The sequence below is a fragment of the Lampetra planeri genome, chromosome 13, assembly GCF_965212315.1.
Source record: "Lampetra planeri chromosome 13, kcLamPlan1.2.h2, whole genome shotgun sequence".
Taxonomy (NCBI): Eukaryota; Metazoa; Chordata; class Hyperoartia; order Petromyzontiformes; family Petromyzontidae; genus Lampetra; species Lampetra planeri.
Window position 1 is genome coordinate 13178559 of NC_136119.1, and position 15834 is coordinate 13194392.

At 50.6% G+C, this 15834-nt stretch overlaps 1 protein-coding gene across 4 annotated transcripts in view; it reads left to right on the forward strand.

Moving 5' to 3' along the window:
* The first annotated feature begins 12617 nt into the window (after positions 1-12617).
* The window catches only part of UNC13B (unc-13 homolog B), a 174870-nt gene continuing 171653 nt past the window's right edge, over positions 12618-15834 (forward strand). For all 4 annotated transcript variants that reach the window (XM_078600220.1, XM_078600223.1, XM_078600221.1 and 1 more), the window contains exon 1: positions 12618-12917. In XM_078600220.1, the coding sequence (XP_078456346.1) occupies positions 12896-12917 (22 nt within the window). In that variant the 5' untranslated portion in view covers positions 12618-12895. The remainder of the gene's footprint in view (positions 12918-15834) is intronic.

A 15834-nucleotide genomic window follows, 5' to 3' on the forward strand; every position in this document is an offset into this window, starting at 1 on the left:
GGTGTTGCGTACCCTGGGTGGGATGTTTCTCTTCTTACGAAGAGTCGATGAATGGCAGAATTTCGGGCCCAGCTTGTTAGATTCGGTTCCAGGGCCAAGTTCGTTTTTTTTCAACTCGTTTTAATTTGTTTCTCGTAAAAATGTCCCCTCGTATCTTTTGTAGCTGTACAGTTATGTTCGTTCTGTTATCCATAAATATAATATTATCGTATCACTTGTATCAACAGAAAACAACGATATTGTTATGCATGCAAATTGCGACGCAACGTGAACTTTCTATGTTTTAAATGTGATGAATGTATGCAGCTATCATAGTCTTTACCAATATTTGCATATGCGTAACGCCTTTGCTGTGGCTTTGGGTTGTGGTTGCATCCTCTGCCGTTTTATTATTCCAGGAAAACCCCACCGAGTTGCATGGCTTTTCAAGAAAGCTCCTGCACTCGGATGTTTGATCAGTCTCATTCTAGGTTATTGCTTTGCATGTGGCTATAAACCGGAGCGCACGGAGAAGACCCCACCACGCATACGCAGGGCGATAATACTATGCTGCACATTTCCGGATTACAGCCCCACTTGCTGTGCTGCCACACCCTGGCGACATTCGATATCCTAAGTATTGTACTCGGTGATGCTTGATTGGAGCACAAACACAATTAACACAAGCAACTCAACACCTTCGTCAATGAAGTCTTTCAAATAAATACTGTTACAGCATAGGCGAATTGGGACCTTCTTCACGACACACATTAAGCCCGGAAAGTGACCTATTATATGATTATTTTTAAGGCCACAGTGTTATTGACGAACGTGTTGGGTTGTCTTTTTAGTTCTAATCCCAACTCGTTTGTGAGTCGAGGTTCACAGCCGCACCATCCACTTCCAGCTGTGAACCGCCACGTGCGACGGAGAGGCACCCCAGAGGTGAGCGACCAGGTCAAAGACCTAAAGCCAGGAGATTACTAAAACTATGTTTTTTTTTATTTTACCAGGTAAAAGTCCACTGAGCTCTTTCTAGCTATTTTTTCAGAAGCGACCTGGTCACAAATGATAGCTCAATGAAGTGGCTTATCATGTAGCAATTTATAGCAGCCGAATACTCTAAACGCATGATTCTAAACGTGGAGGGAAAAACCTCAGAAACCGGAGAAAAATCCACACGACCACGGGGAGAGGGACGTACAGACTCCAAATATACACGCGTCAGGGTATAGGGATCGAACCCACGACCTCCTGTATACCAGGCGAGGTAGTTAACATCTCCTAGCCACCGTGGTTGGGACAGCAGAGGCACAACGCTGGAGATCGGCTATCGACTGTTTCGGCACCCGAGGGGTTCAATCAGAAGAAGACTATGGCGAGATGTGATCATATTTATTTGACTCTTCTTCTTGGTTCTTTCGGTAAAGTCACATTCTACGTGACTTTACCGATAGAACCAAGAAGATGAATCCCTGCAGTCACGAAAGCTTTAAATCGATATTTGACTCTTGTTTACTCAGAAACGCCTCGCAAAGTCTGAAAATTGCTTTTTAGGAGGGTCCTGCCAATGTTTTGCAGTAGGGGCAAATTTTACCAAGAGAGTAATCAGGCAATTGTTCAGCATTGGGTTAATTAAAAAAAGATATATTTTTTTCATGACCTCCCACGTTTGATGTGAATAACACCTGGGTCTCTCCTGTGACCTCCTGCCAGCGAGCATTCGACACGTCACGTGGCCTCAAAGTGCACCTCGCGAAGCTGTGGATTGCGGCTGCTGTGGAAGATGGTTGCGTGGGCGTTAACATCGGCACACGCGACCCGTGCCCGCGTGGCTTGTATCGGCCGATGTGCACGCCACAGAAGTGGGACGCAACACCTCCCACATTACACCGCGCGCTTTCAGCCCTGGAGGGAACCCACCAGCCAAACGTCTGTCTCAATGCCGCACACTCACGAATGGTTTAAAAATAATTACCGTATTCTCCAGACAACAAGACGATGCCTTTTCCCCATGTATTTTAAAGAAAAAATCTGGCTGTGCGTTAATCATTCGGTAGGTATGTGTGTGTGGGTGTGCTTCTATGGCCACACACCCCATTCTGTGCCGTGCCGGCCATTATAGGTGCTCGCTAACAGCATTTACCTCAACAGTCTGCTAAGGGGCCGTCCATAAATGACGTCACGCGATTTTGGACAATTTTTAAGTCCCCCCGCCCACTCGTCACACGGCGTCACAAAAAGTCAGACCCCCCCTCAAATATGACGTCACAAAGCTCTGCCCCCCCTCCATCCAAAACCATATTTCCATTTTGAAAATAAAACATGCTTCAAATCGCTTTAAACTATTGTCATTGTAAGTGCGTATTTAATGTGGTGCTGCACTCTGATGTTGTAGGAGAAAATATTTAACAAAACGTCTATTGAATAAATTAGAACGTGTTGTCTATATTTATTTAAAGTTGCGTATTTTAATGTGACGTCACATTTCTCAAACCCCCCCCCCCCTCGTCACACATCGTCACAAATGTCTGAAGCCCCCCCCCCACCCCCTAGGTCCGTGATGTAATTTATGGACGGCCCCTAAGGTTATATGGGGGAATCGTTATCTTTGTCTTGTGCTTATGTGACCAGATTCGTCTAACTTTATTGACAAACTGGAGCATCTGGTAATGTGCAAAATATTACAATGTAATGTGGCACATTTCATGTAGTGCTTAGTGCATTTCTACCAACTGGGGCTGGCAATGCTTTGGCTCTCTGGTTTTTCGAGCCCTGGCTCTGAGACCACTCCTGTCGCTCATCTCCAGGTCCCAGGCTCCGCGCTGACTCTGGAGCTGAGACCCCCTGCTCTCTCTCCAGGCTGCCTCGAGCAGCCCCTGCTCCGGCTATAGAGCAGCTTTACATAATTTCCCTCGCTCCAGAGCCACAAAACCCCATAATTATCAGTCATGCACGAACCCGGCAACCTGTGTTCAATTCTTGGCCATGACTAACTTCAGTGGCGGCTATTTTCACAAGTCCTGAAAGCTGTTATCGCTAATTACATCGCCGTATTTCCAAGGACAAAAATGCATCTTGGAATGTGTTAAAGAGGCCATGCAAATGCATTTTTTTCTCTTCCTTGTTTGTAGAACGGTGAATGCAGGAAATAGTGGATCTGCTCTGGAACATCAGCTCTGGCTCCAGGCTCTGGAGCGCTCCAATGACCCCAGCTTCAGATCCAGTGACCCAGCTCCATCTCGCCTCCGGCTCCGTTTCACAACGTAGACATACCGGCAAACTCCTCTCCGACTCTGGGGCCTCGGAGCCAGAGCTTGCCCAAGCCTCATATCACCTCCGAGTAGATAGGATGGCTACGTACGGTGCCGAAGAAGTTCATCATCCATACATCAACGACGGTGAGGGAAACGTCAAAAACCACCGTGACCAAAACGGCATGAGGGCAGGGGGAATGGGGGGGGATTGACAAAGTGCTCAACATTTGTAGCCATTTTAATTAGCTTTAATTAGTTGTAATAAAAATATGACATTGTACCGATACAATTACATATCCCAGCATAAATGCAGTGTGCAGCTGTGACACTTTGAGTTCAGTCGTTTTCATTAAGAGGTTTCAAAATGCCTTACGATCGGCGGCTTTGCCGTGCAACCACTTTGGGCTGTTCCAGTTTTCTGCTCGGTGGTGCATGGGAATTAGCTGCTGTCTTTCACTTTCATTGTGCAGTGTGCATACATGTATATGTTTTTAAGCATTAAGACCTGCTTACCTGTGTGGAGAACAACGTTGAAAGCAGAGAGGTGACTTTTAACAATACTGTATTTGAAAGATTTACAATGTTAAAACAATTCCATCACCCTGACGCATTCTTTTTCATATTTTCGTGCAGCAGGCTATACTGAGCTTGCAAACTATGGAAGCTAAATATACTGGCTATTCTTACACCAATTTCAATAAACGAGGGTAAATCATGAACGCAATTGCATTGCTGGGTGGACAAAGGTGAAGGTATTTAGGATAGTTACCCACCCAGAATGAGTCGATGGGCAGGTCGTGTATGGAGGGATCCAGCGTGGGCACTCCCACTTTTTCCAAGACATCTGGTTAATATGGAAGAGTAGACCAAGTACCACCTCGAGGGGCCCTCGAGGTTGCTCTGATGGATGCCCTTCTGGCAGCAGTGGCTTTAGCTAACAAATCCAGGGCTGCACTTTGACGTTTGATCGCTTTACACGCGAAAAGCGGTTTGCATCGTATCTCTTCTCAAAGTTTGAAAGGGCACCCTCAATGGCAGCTGTCCATGTGGGCACCAAAGCGATTTAGCACTGGCCTGCGAGCAGGCATCCATCTGCCAGCAGGGGGTGATGATTGCTATGTAATACCAATTGAATAATTTGTTGGTAATTTTCGAATTTGGAAAATTTAGACGCATGACGATGACACAAAATGACCTACTCATTTCGAAAACCGTCCACTGTGAAGATGGCACGCATTTTATGGTTAATACACGCCACAGTAATAACCGGGGCTACCTCCCGAGTTTGAACTGTGAACCTCTTAAGCAAGTGACGAACGCACAACTGCTAGGCCACGTCAGTGATTAACCCGCTTAACCTAAAGCGTGCAGCATGCAGCTACTGAAAGCTACGGCGGATAGATGTGGAATCAATAGAATAAGATTAATTCAGAATCAGTGGTGATGCGTCAGGGGACACAGAGGATGAAAGTGTGCTCCCATACTTTAAACACCAAATCCCGCAATCACCACGAACAGCAGTTGAAAACAACACAAATAACAACAAAAAGCAAATATACTGCAGACAGAAGGGAAACTAGAGATGCATAAAAACAACAATATTTATTCTTTGTCAATTATACCGACAGAATAATCCAATTGCCTGGAAAGAAATGCCATCTAAATGAGCTACCATTGACAAGCTATTACGACAGCATGCCCCCACTATCATTACTCACCCTGTAGTGCTAATGAGACTGGCCTCTTTGGGCAAGTGAGTGCATTGACACCACCGCTCACAGCTGCTGGTGGGTTACAGATGATGATCAGATTATCATGCAGCTCCACCATCTCCCCAAGCTGCAGGGCTATGCCTCACCAATGTCCAGAATTGTGATTCACCGGGATGATTGGTGGAATTGAAAAAGATGAAGGCCAGAGACAGTGCAGCGTGAGTGCTGAGGGTTCAGGAGGCAGCAGCTGGTGAGCAGGGGAGTGGAATCAAACGCAGAGTGGTCTCACTATTAAATGGGGCCTCGTGAACAGGAGGAAAGATGGGTCCTAGAAACATGCGTGAAAAGTGACAAATATCCCCCGGTATGTCCTTTAACAGACTGTCAGGGCAGGTGCTGTAACCGAGCACATATGTAGTGACTTATCGCGGAGACGCTAATTCTTGGAGGCAGTTATTTTATTTAACCGAGCACCCTTTGCACAATACACACCCTACGCTGGTGCACACTCTTCTCTCTCTCTCTCTCGTTTATACACAACTCTACACTGGTTGCTAGCCTATACACAACGCTAGCCGTCTGACACTGACGGCGCTGAACCGAGACAGACAACTGCCCTCTAGCAGCGCAATATCAGGTGAAGACGACAGCCACGATGGCGACGAGACGACAGCGATGATGGATGACGACAATCTTCAACAGCAACGACGGGGATCCCACTCCAAACGACAGCACCATGCCCGGCCGCCTTTGTCTCCATAGTGGTGATGTTTGCATACCGCACCGGGTACTCATTTGAGGCTGAGTCGACCGGGGGGAGACCCAGGACCGGTTCAGATAATCGTTACCTGTGTTGGCCGTGAGCGGGAGTCAAACCCGCGTTACCGGGTTCGCAGCGCTAACCGCTACCACTACCGCTCCTCTTACGCCCACAGGAGCACGAGCAAGCAATTGCAGGGCTGCGCCTTCAGCCCCGTCTCGACAGGCGGAGGGGCACACGGCACGTGCTGCTGCTGCCCGGATGCGGCTGTCGCGCTGTGAGACGCGGCAGGTCAACCCACCGCTTGGTCAACAGAGTGCGCTGCACACTCGCGTCGGTGTTATTACACGGCGACATCCGAGCAGACCTGTAATAGGTGACCTTTAAGCCTTAATCAGATCAGAAGCCCGCTGTGATTCAACAGTCGATTTCTCAAGAGAGACGCACAGGTTGGTGTGTACTGAGCAGTGCAGCGCACAAACGCAATCCAAGATCAGAGGGAAAGAAAATAAATGACTAGGAAGATGTGCATGAAATGTATGACTGAAATGAAACAGTTCTAAGTAATATATAAATCTTGCCTAGTGCAGCATTTGTGCATAGCGTGAATGTAATTTCATATTTATACATTGTGCTGTGAATGTTCACAAAATATTACTTTTTCACATATGCGCCCATATCTCAGAACACGGCGAGACGGATATGCAACGTCATGGTTTCAAAGGGCAACGCGTGTATTCGGTAGCTCATTTAAAACTGAGGGAATGGGGTTCAGATGTAAAGCAGATGGAATATTGTTCTGTGTGCAAGGAGCGTCATGGTTGAAGGTCAGTGGATGACCACAAATAAATATTCCTCGTGGGTAGAGGCTACTATTGAAGTCCACATCATGCAGATCGTTGTTTGGATGTTGATATTCACAGGGTTGGTGTACTCACTGAAGTGAAATACATATTTGGAGGATTTGGTTTTTGCATCCAAATCAGGTGAGACTAGAGGAGCAGTGGATACGCAAGGGACGCGTGTGAGCGAGCGAGATGGGGGGGACTGGGTGAAGAACGAGTCTGCATATGAGTTTGCATATAGAGGGACAAGCACGGCTTCATTTTTGCCGGGTCTCTCCAGGTCTGAGACTCAGAAAATATGTCCACATCCGGCACACCACATCCAGGAATGCATTATGACCGTTGCTCCGAGTTTACGACCCAAGCAATATGCAGTGAGAGATTGAGCCCTGGGAATATGCTTGAGGAAAGACAGACATTTGTTATTTAGCGTTTTGTGCACGTTGCTTTGGGTAAACCGGTGACGAGGAAGATATAAACTATGGATACCAGTGTGATATAGTGACAGAGCTCCACATTAATTCCCGTAGATCATGGATGCAAGCTAAATACACTCCAATGATTTTTGCAGTCCGGCACTAACATAAGCCGCTAAAAGGCACAAAACACAATATACTGTAGTATAATTCAGTTAAGCCTATGGCTATGTTGTAAGCAGTCTCCAAAGCTGTGACGGGTTTAACCAATAATTTGACAATTGTTAGTCTAAGGTCACTTAATTTTACAATGTTGTGAAAACCATCGCCAATTATGCGATTGGAAAATTAAAATATATATATACATCCGAATCAAGCACAACATTTCCGTAAAAATGTTTCAAAATAACTTATTATTGCGATTTGTCCATGAAAGCGTCGTTAAGTCTTCATGAAAAAAACTCAACAAATCGTCAGTTACGTGTTGCGTTTTTCGCGCAACGCAGTACCACCAAATAATGAATTTAATTGTATCCTGACTTAAAGCTTTCGTGACTGCAGGAATTCATATGCTTTGGGTTTTTCGGTAAAGTCACGTGACTTTACCGAAATACCCAAAGAATATAAGAGGTTTTATGAGGCTCATGATTGGGATTGTTAGCCAATTTGTCACTTCGCCAGAGGAGTGCCCAAAGTACCGAGATTGAATAACATTCAAGAAATCCACAAACAATTATCATTCCCCGACATGGGCGCACTGTAATACACCCAGGCACTGAATAGCCCATGGATCAGAGGAGAAATGAATACCACTGAAAGTTGCAAAACCTTAGTCATACCCGTGTATGTATACGGCCAATAAGAGTGGACTATTGTATAACCCACCCACATAATTATCACATAATTCACTGAACATGTATCACGTCGAGTGGTTCCGATAAGTAACAAAATACACGATTTGGGCTCATGGCCTAGCATCGTTTACCGTGAGTCACAAGGCACTCCTACAATGGGTTGTACAACATGGAAGCGCTACCACGCCCTACGAGGTTCTATATACAGTAGACGTATTGGACACAGCAGTCATTGCCTGGGGGCCAAATTCTGCATGCAGCCTCCCAAATGAACGCCACTTTTCCGTCGCGATATCAACAGCGGCCACGACAGGGCGCGCGTTCACAGCTCGCAACGTCGCCGCACTCAGCCCACCGCGGGAGGGAGATTCAATCATGGGGCATCTCGCACGATGCTCTGCGTGAAGGCAGCCTCCTCTCTCTCTCTCTCTGTATTTGCTTCTGAACACAACAACACTGGCAGCAGAAGTCACACACCCCCAACTCCCCCTGGATTTGATAACAGTGTGAATGTGGTAACTGGGTTACCGTGCTCATGACAAAATAAAACGTAACAAAGCTAAATGTGTGCAAAGAAGCGTGGAGAGATGCAGGGTGGAATTTGGTTGGGGGATTTACCCGGCTCAGTTTCTGGGTAAAGTATTTTGAATTCGCAATGCGAGGTGTTGAGGATGCTGGCTGTGACGTGGACTGAAGATGGAAGTACATACATTGATTGTTGATTCTCAATATGCAGTGCTTTGAATGACACATACACTTTTATACGTGTGGTGGGTTTTATCCGTGTGCTCTAGTTTCATCCTGCAAGAATCCAAACTCTCACTCGTGGAAATGTTCAAAGAACCTTATTTAGCAGGACTCAAGAAAGTCTTGAGAACCAGTGAGGCATCCCAAGGTGAAATGCATTACAGTATTTTAAAATGCATGCAACACCTTCAGGCAATATCACATTTTGTTGAATTATTATTCTTAGCTATTTGTCACGACGTGTCGGTACGACTATTTCATCATACTTCACCATTCTGGTCAATATGGTTTTACGTAAGCCTTTCTAAGGTATGCCCCCATTCCAAGCCTCTACTGGAAATTTGACCAATCGCACCTTGGAGAGATGCACGGCTAAACTTAACGTGCAAGATACAACTTCGCAGGTAAATGACAAGTAGGCAAACGTGGGCAGGACGATTGCCACGTGAGTGCCAGCCACGTGAGTGCCAGCCACGAGATGGATCGCGTCCGAGAGGACATCCTCCGAGGAGATGGAGCGATGGAATCGGCTCGTGTGCAGGCGCTGGGTTCAATGTTGCATCGCAGGATCGTGAGAGATGGCGGAGGCCTTCATCTAGCAGTGGATTATCCGCAGTGCACTTCCTGACCCGCCCATACTGGACATCTGTGAAAAAGAGATTCAGAGCTCATCGGATTCCTCCTTCAGTCGAAATAAAGTTTCTGATTCTGAAAGCGAAACTCTGCTCGGTCAATGGACTGGTTCTCCAGCTTGTGTGAATTGCAGTTTGCGCTGTATGATTACCATTAGCGGTCATTTTCATATTGAATGTGCAAGTGCGTTTGTGTTTATTTATCCAAACAAGTGTCGAGCCGTACTCGGCCATATCAGAGGCAAATCTGGTGTCAATTTCACATTCATATGACCGGGCGCAGTCTATCCGGTGGACAATACGCTCACTATTCACTTTAAACAATGGTAACGTCTGCCACACGCTTCTATGGTATACACACGTGCCAGTGTGTTGGTGAACGTGTGCTAGGATGTGTGTGATGAATGTGGCGTCATTGTAACCGTGTCGGTGGTGATGGTGAGTCCGTGTGATGGAGGTGCGCGTGTGTTATGCTGACTGTGGGGAGCGGTGGTGTAGTGGTTAGCGCTACGCTGCGCTATGAACCCGGCCACACGGGTTCGATTCCCGCTCACGGCCAACACCGGTGACGATTGTCTGAACCGGTCCTGAGCCTCCCCTAGGTCGACTCAGCCTCAAATTAGTACCTGGTACGGTGTATAGACAAAAGCGGTCGGGCATGGTGCTGGCCACCCACCCCCTCGTGTACCGTTTCGGCCTTTATAGGTGCTCGCTAACAGCACTTACCCCTACAGTCTGTTAAGGCTATACGGGGGGTCTTTGTATTTGTGTATATGGAGTGCCGATGGCTGGGACCAGCGGTGTCAAGATCGTCCTCTGTGGAGGAGGCTCGTGAAGGACGCTGCTACTGGGCAGTTGGAGGCAGTCGCCCTCCAACAACAGCGGAGGGCGGAGGAGCGACGCTCACAACAACGAGCGGAGCGCCGGGCGGTTAAAACACAGCAAGTTGGCACAGTAGGGGGCACAGGTGGTGCATTGGCCAGTCGTCATCTCAGTCGGTCAACCCATGGCACCTGCTGGCTCTGTCCTCTGATCTCCTGCCAGCCGGCGTTCGACACTTCACATGGCACTTTAAGTGCACTTAGCCTGGCACGTGGTGACGTGACCACCACTGAGTGGCGATTGGCCGTTGTTACTGTTGGTATATGATGCATCACGGCGTGCGGTGAGTGTGAGAGAGATGGCCCACACGTGCGGGTGAGGCGGGTGAGGTGCCGAGGATGGAGAGCAGGGCGGTGAGGATCAGAAGATGGAAGCATCAGGGGTGATGCGCGGGGTGCGTGGGGAGCGGATAGGAAGGAGTAGGAGGTGAGGAGGAGGAGGTGAGGAGGAGGAGGTGAGGAGTAGGAGGTGAGGAGGAGTAGGAGGTGAGGAGTAGGAGGTGAGGAGTAGGAGGTGAGGAGGAGGAGGTGAGGAGGAGTAGGAGGTGAGGAGGAGTAGGAGGTGAGGAGGAGGAGGTGAGGAGGAGGAGGTGAGGAGGAGGAGGAGGTGAGGAGGAGTTGAAGGTGAGGAGTGGGAGGTGAGGAGTGGGAGGTGAGGAGGAGGAGGTGATGAGGAGGAGGAGGAGGTGAGGAGGAGTTGAAGGTGAGGAGTAGGAGGTGAGGAGTAGGAGGTGAGGAGGAGTAGGAGGTGAGGAGGAGGAGGAGGTGAGGAGGAGGAGGTGAGGAGGAGGAGGTGAGGAGGAGGAGGTGAGGAGGAGGAGGTGAGGAGGAGGAGGTGAGGAGGAGTTGAAGGTGAGGAGTGGGAGGTGAGGAGTGGGAGGTGAGGAGTAGGAGGTGAGGAGGAGGAGGTGATGAGTAGGAGGTGAGGAGTAGGAGGTGAGGAGGAGGTGAGGAGGAGGAGGTGAGGAGGAGGAGGTGAGGAGGAGTTGGAGGTGAGGAGTTGGAGGTGAGGAGTGGGAGGTGAGGAGTGGGAGGTGAGGAGTAGGAGGTGAGGAGTAGGAGGTGAGGAGTGGGAGGTGAGGAGTGGGAGGTGAGGAGTAGGAGGTGAGGAGGAGGAGGTGAGGAGGAGGAGGTGATGAGTAGGAGGTGAGGAAGAGTTGAAGGTGAGGAGTAGGAGGTGAGGAGGAGTTGAAGGTGAGGAGTAGGAGGTGAGGAGGAGTTGAAGGTGAGGAGTAGGAGGTGAGGAGGAGTTGAAGGTGAGGAGTTGGAGGTGAGGAGTTGGAGGTGAGGAGGAGGAGGTGATGAGTAGGAGGTGAGGAGGAGGAGGTGAGGAGGAGGAGGTGAGGAGGAGTTGAAGGTGAGGAGTAGGAGGTGAGGAGCAGGAGGTGAGGAGGAGTAGGAGGTGAGGAGTAGGAGGTGAGGAGTAGGAGGTGAGGAGGAGTTGAAGGTGAGGAGGAGGAGTTGAAGGTGAGGAGTAGGAGGTGAGGAGGAGTTGAAGGTGAGGAGTAGGAGGTGAGGAGGAGGAGGTGATGAGTAGGAGGTGAGGAGGAGGAGGTGAGGAGGAGGAGGTGAGGAGGAGTTGAAGGTGAGGAGTAGGAGGTGAGGAGCAGGAGGTGAGGAGCAGGAGGTGAGGAGCAGGAGGTGAGGAGGAGTTGAAGGTGAGGAGTAGGAGGTGAGGAGTAGGAGGTGAGGAGGAGTTGAAGGTGAGGAGGAGGAGTTGAAGGTGAGGAGTAGGAGGTGAGGAGGAGTTGAAGGTGAGGAGTAGGAGGTGAGGAGTAGGAGGTGAGGAGGAGTTGAAGGTGAGGAGTAGGAGGTGAGGAGGAGTTGAAGGTGAGGAGTAGGAGGTGAGGAGCAGGAGGTGAGGAGGAGTTGAAGGTGAGGAGTAGGAGGTGAGGAGCAGGAGGTGAGGAGGAGTTGAAGGTGAGGAGTAGGAGGTGAGGAGTAGGAGGTGAGGAGGAGTTGAAGGTGATGAGTAGGAGGTGAGGAGGAGGAGGTGAGGGGTAGGAGGTGAGGAGGAGTTGAAGGTGAGGAGGAGGAGGTGAGGAGTAGGAGGTGAGGAGGAGTTGAAGGTGATGAGTAGGAGGTGAGGAGGAGGAGGTGAGGGGTAGGAGGTGAGGAGGAGTTGAAGGTGAGGAGTAGGAGGTGAGGAGTAGGAGGTGAGGAGTAGGAGGTGAGCTGTTGGGGGTAAGGAGCAAAAGGCGAGGAGCTGTAAATGAGCGAGCGGTGAGCAGCGAAGGGTGAGCAGCATGGGGTGAGGAGCAGAAGGGTAGGAGGAGCTGTGTGTCAAAAGCAGGAGGTGATGGGTTTGGGGGGGGCAATGAGCAAAAGGTGAGGAACGGGCGGTGAGGAATGAAGAGTGAGGGGCAGGGAGGAGCGAGGGGTGAGGAGCAAGGGGGGGGGGGTGAGGAACAGGTGGGGGGGGGGGTGAGGAACAGGTGGGGGGGAGCAGGGGGGGGAGCAGGGGGGGGAGCAGGGGGGGGGAGCAGGGGGGGGGGAGCAGGGGGGGAGCAGGGGGGGGCTCTCCTCCCCACGTCACAAGGCAGCGTCACGTCTCCCCACCCCGCGCTAAGATGGCGAGGCGAGGTCCGCTCTGCCGAACAGCGGCGGCGGCAGTGGCAGTGACATCGCAGCGCGGCGCCGTGAGCAGAGCTTAGAGCTCAGCCAGCCAGCCAGCATCGCTCGCAGCCACCACCACCAACAACAACAACCAAGCACCACCACAACCAAGCACCACCACCACCCACACACTCGCGACGCCGGCGCGTGGCCACGAGCGCACGCAGCATCCGCCCAGCCCCGGGTTGGTGTCGAGATGTCGCTCCTGTGCGTGAGAGGTAAGCGGGTATTTTGACATGTCACTACATCTCTCTCTCTCTCTCTTTTGGTGTCGCCGCCGCCGCCGTCGTTAATTTTCTTCCTCCTCCTGCAACGCGCGTGTTGTTGGTCGGCCCGCATCGCCCCCCTTGCCCCCCCCGGGGGGTGCACCTGCTGACAACACCGTCGCCTCTGCACGGCTGCGGCGAGAGAGACAACGCCGTGCGGGTTAGGTGATGAAGATGGTGATGGTGATGATGATGACGAAGATGGTGATGTGGTGGTGGTGCTTATTGCGTCGCTGACAACGAGAAGAGAGAGGAGGGAGAGTCTCTCGTTACCAGCGGAGAGGGGAGAGAGAGGGGGGAGCGGCGTTTGTTGTTGCACCCCGGGACCTGTTGCAGCGCGCTCGCTGTGCCGGGCTGCTGATCGCACAGCGGTGGAGGCGTGCGGGGTGCGTCTCGCTGCACAGATTGTGTGTGTGTGTGTTCTCATTGTGTGTGTGTGTTCTCATTGTGTGTGTGTGTTCTGTGTTCTCATTGAGTGTGTTCTGTGTGTTCTCATTGTGTGTGTTCTGTGTGTGTGTTCTCATTGTGTGTGTGTGTTCTCATTGTGTGTGTGTTCTGTGTTCTCATTGTGTGAGTGTGTTCTGTGTGTGTGTTCTCATTGTGTGTGTGTGTTCTGTGTGTGTGTGTGTTCATTATGTGTGTGTGTTCTGTGTGTGTGTGTGTGTTCTCATTGTGTGTGTGTGTTCTGTGTGTGTGTGTTCTCATTGTGTGTGTTCTGTGTCTGTGTGTTCTCATTGTGCGTGTGTGTTCTCATTGTGCGTGTGTGTTCTCATCGTGTGTGTGTTTTCATTGTGTGTGTGTAGTCAGTGTGTGTGTGTACTCATTGTGTGTGCGTGTGTGTTCTCATTGTGTGTGTGTAGTCAGTGTGTGTGTGTTCTCATTGTGTGTGTGTGTTCTCATTGTGTGTGTGTGTTCTCATTGTGTGTGTGTAGTCAGTGTGTGTGTGTTCTCATTGTGTGTGTGTGTGTTATAATTGTGTGTGTGTGTTCTCATTGTGTGTGTGTAGTCAGTGTGTGTGTGTACTCATTGTGTGTGTGTGTGTTATAATTGTGTGTGTGTGTTCTCATTGTGTGTGTGTAGTCAGTGTGTGTGTGTACTCCGTGTGTGTGTGTTCTCATTGTGTGTGTGTTCTCATTGTGTGTGTGTAGTCAGTGTGTGTGTGTTCTCATTGTGTGTGTGTGTGTTATAATTGTGTGTGTGTTCTCATTGTGTGTGTGTAGTCAGTGTGTGTGTGTACTCCGTGTGTGTGTGTTCTCATTGTGTGTGTGTTCTCATTGTGTGTGTGTAGTCAGTGTGTGTGTGTATGTGTAGTCAGTGTGTCTGTGTACTCTGTGTGTATGTATGTGTAGTGTGTGTGTGTACTCAGTGTCTGTGTGTACTCAATGTGTGTGTGTGTACTCAGTGTGTGTGTGTATGTGTAACTCAGTATGTGTGTGTATGTGTAACTCAGTGTGTGTGTGGGGGGAGCGGTGGTGTAGTGGTTAGCGCTACTGCTGCGCTACGAACCCGGCGGCCCGAGTTCGATTCCCGCTCACGGCCAACACCAGTGACGATTATCTGAACCGGTCCTGGGTCTCCCATAGATCGACTCAGCCTTAAATGAGTACCTGGTGTGGTGTGCTACCATCGCCACTGGGGAGACAAAGGCGGCCGGGCGTGGTTCTGGCCACCCACCCCTCGTGTCCCGTTCCGGCCGTCATAGGTGCTCGCTAACAGCACTTGCCCCTACAGTCTGTTAAGGCTATACGGCGTGGAGGGGGGGGCTTTGTCTTTGTACTCGGTGCGTGCGTGCACGAAGCGACCGCTCGGAGCCAGCAAGCTGCTATTCCGGATTCGCGTGGTCCCGGCGTTGCACGAACGTGGCCATAAATCAAAGCGCATCATCGCCATGCCCCCACCGGTCCCACATCCTCGCCGCAATTAGCTTAACTACCTCTGACAGTGCGGTAATCCGGCTTGGTTTGCGCCGCTGATTCCCCCCTCCCATCCTCCTTCCTGAGTCGGTGTCCATACGCCAGAGCGGAAATCCAGCAGCACCGCCACCACCTCGGCAGGGAGCTCACAACTTTCAGGGGCACACATTTATTTACGCGGCCGCCAGCCAATGCGAGCGAAATCGTTTGAAACCTCGCGCAAATGTGTGGCGCACAGTTCACTGGTATTGGCCACGTAAGGAAAATGGAACCAGTAAATTGTGTCACCCCCCCCCTCCCAGTGAAGTATTTGGTCTGGGTTCTTGGACTGTGGAAGTGCTGGATGATGGTCTCTATTTGGGTGGTGGGTGGTGTTTGACCATACTTCACCACGCTGGTCAGTGCAGGTTGGTGAAGACGGGAACTGCAATGCACGTGTACCGTACAACTATATATGTTGCTGCACACTGCCGTCTGTTCTCCATCACGTAGCCCCACGCAGCCACAGATTATAACGCCATATTATGCATATGTCAACAACAACATCACCATCACCACCACCACAATGGCTGGAAGCGCGTGTCTTGGCTGCCTGCCTGGGATATGCGGCGGGCGCACAGCGCTCGAGAACAAGCGCGAAGGGACAGACGGGGCTAGATAAGTCGCGTTCCGTACTCCACATGGGGGGCTCCTGCACACGTGGTACAGTTCTCGCAAGTCGGCACTGCTCGGTCGGGACTGCAGGTCGGGAAGTGCCAAAGTGGCGAGTGAGCGGCGGCGTCCTCAGAGGGGGGAGTAGGAGGAGGGGGTAGGAGGACGATGGAGGGGGTAGTAGGAGGAGGATGTTTTCATGAGCAGTGAACACAGCGGCGGCAGCAGCAGTAGCGGCGGGCAGATCCGGGATGGAGACTTCCGGAGGTGATTGAGAGGACCGCGGCGCGCGTCACGCACAACAC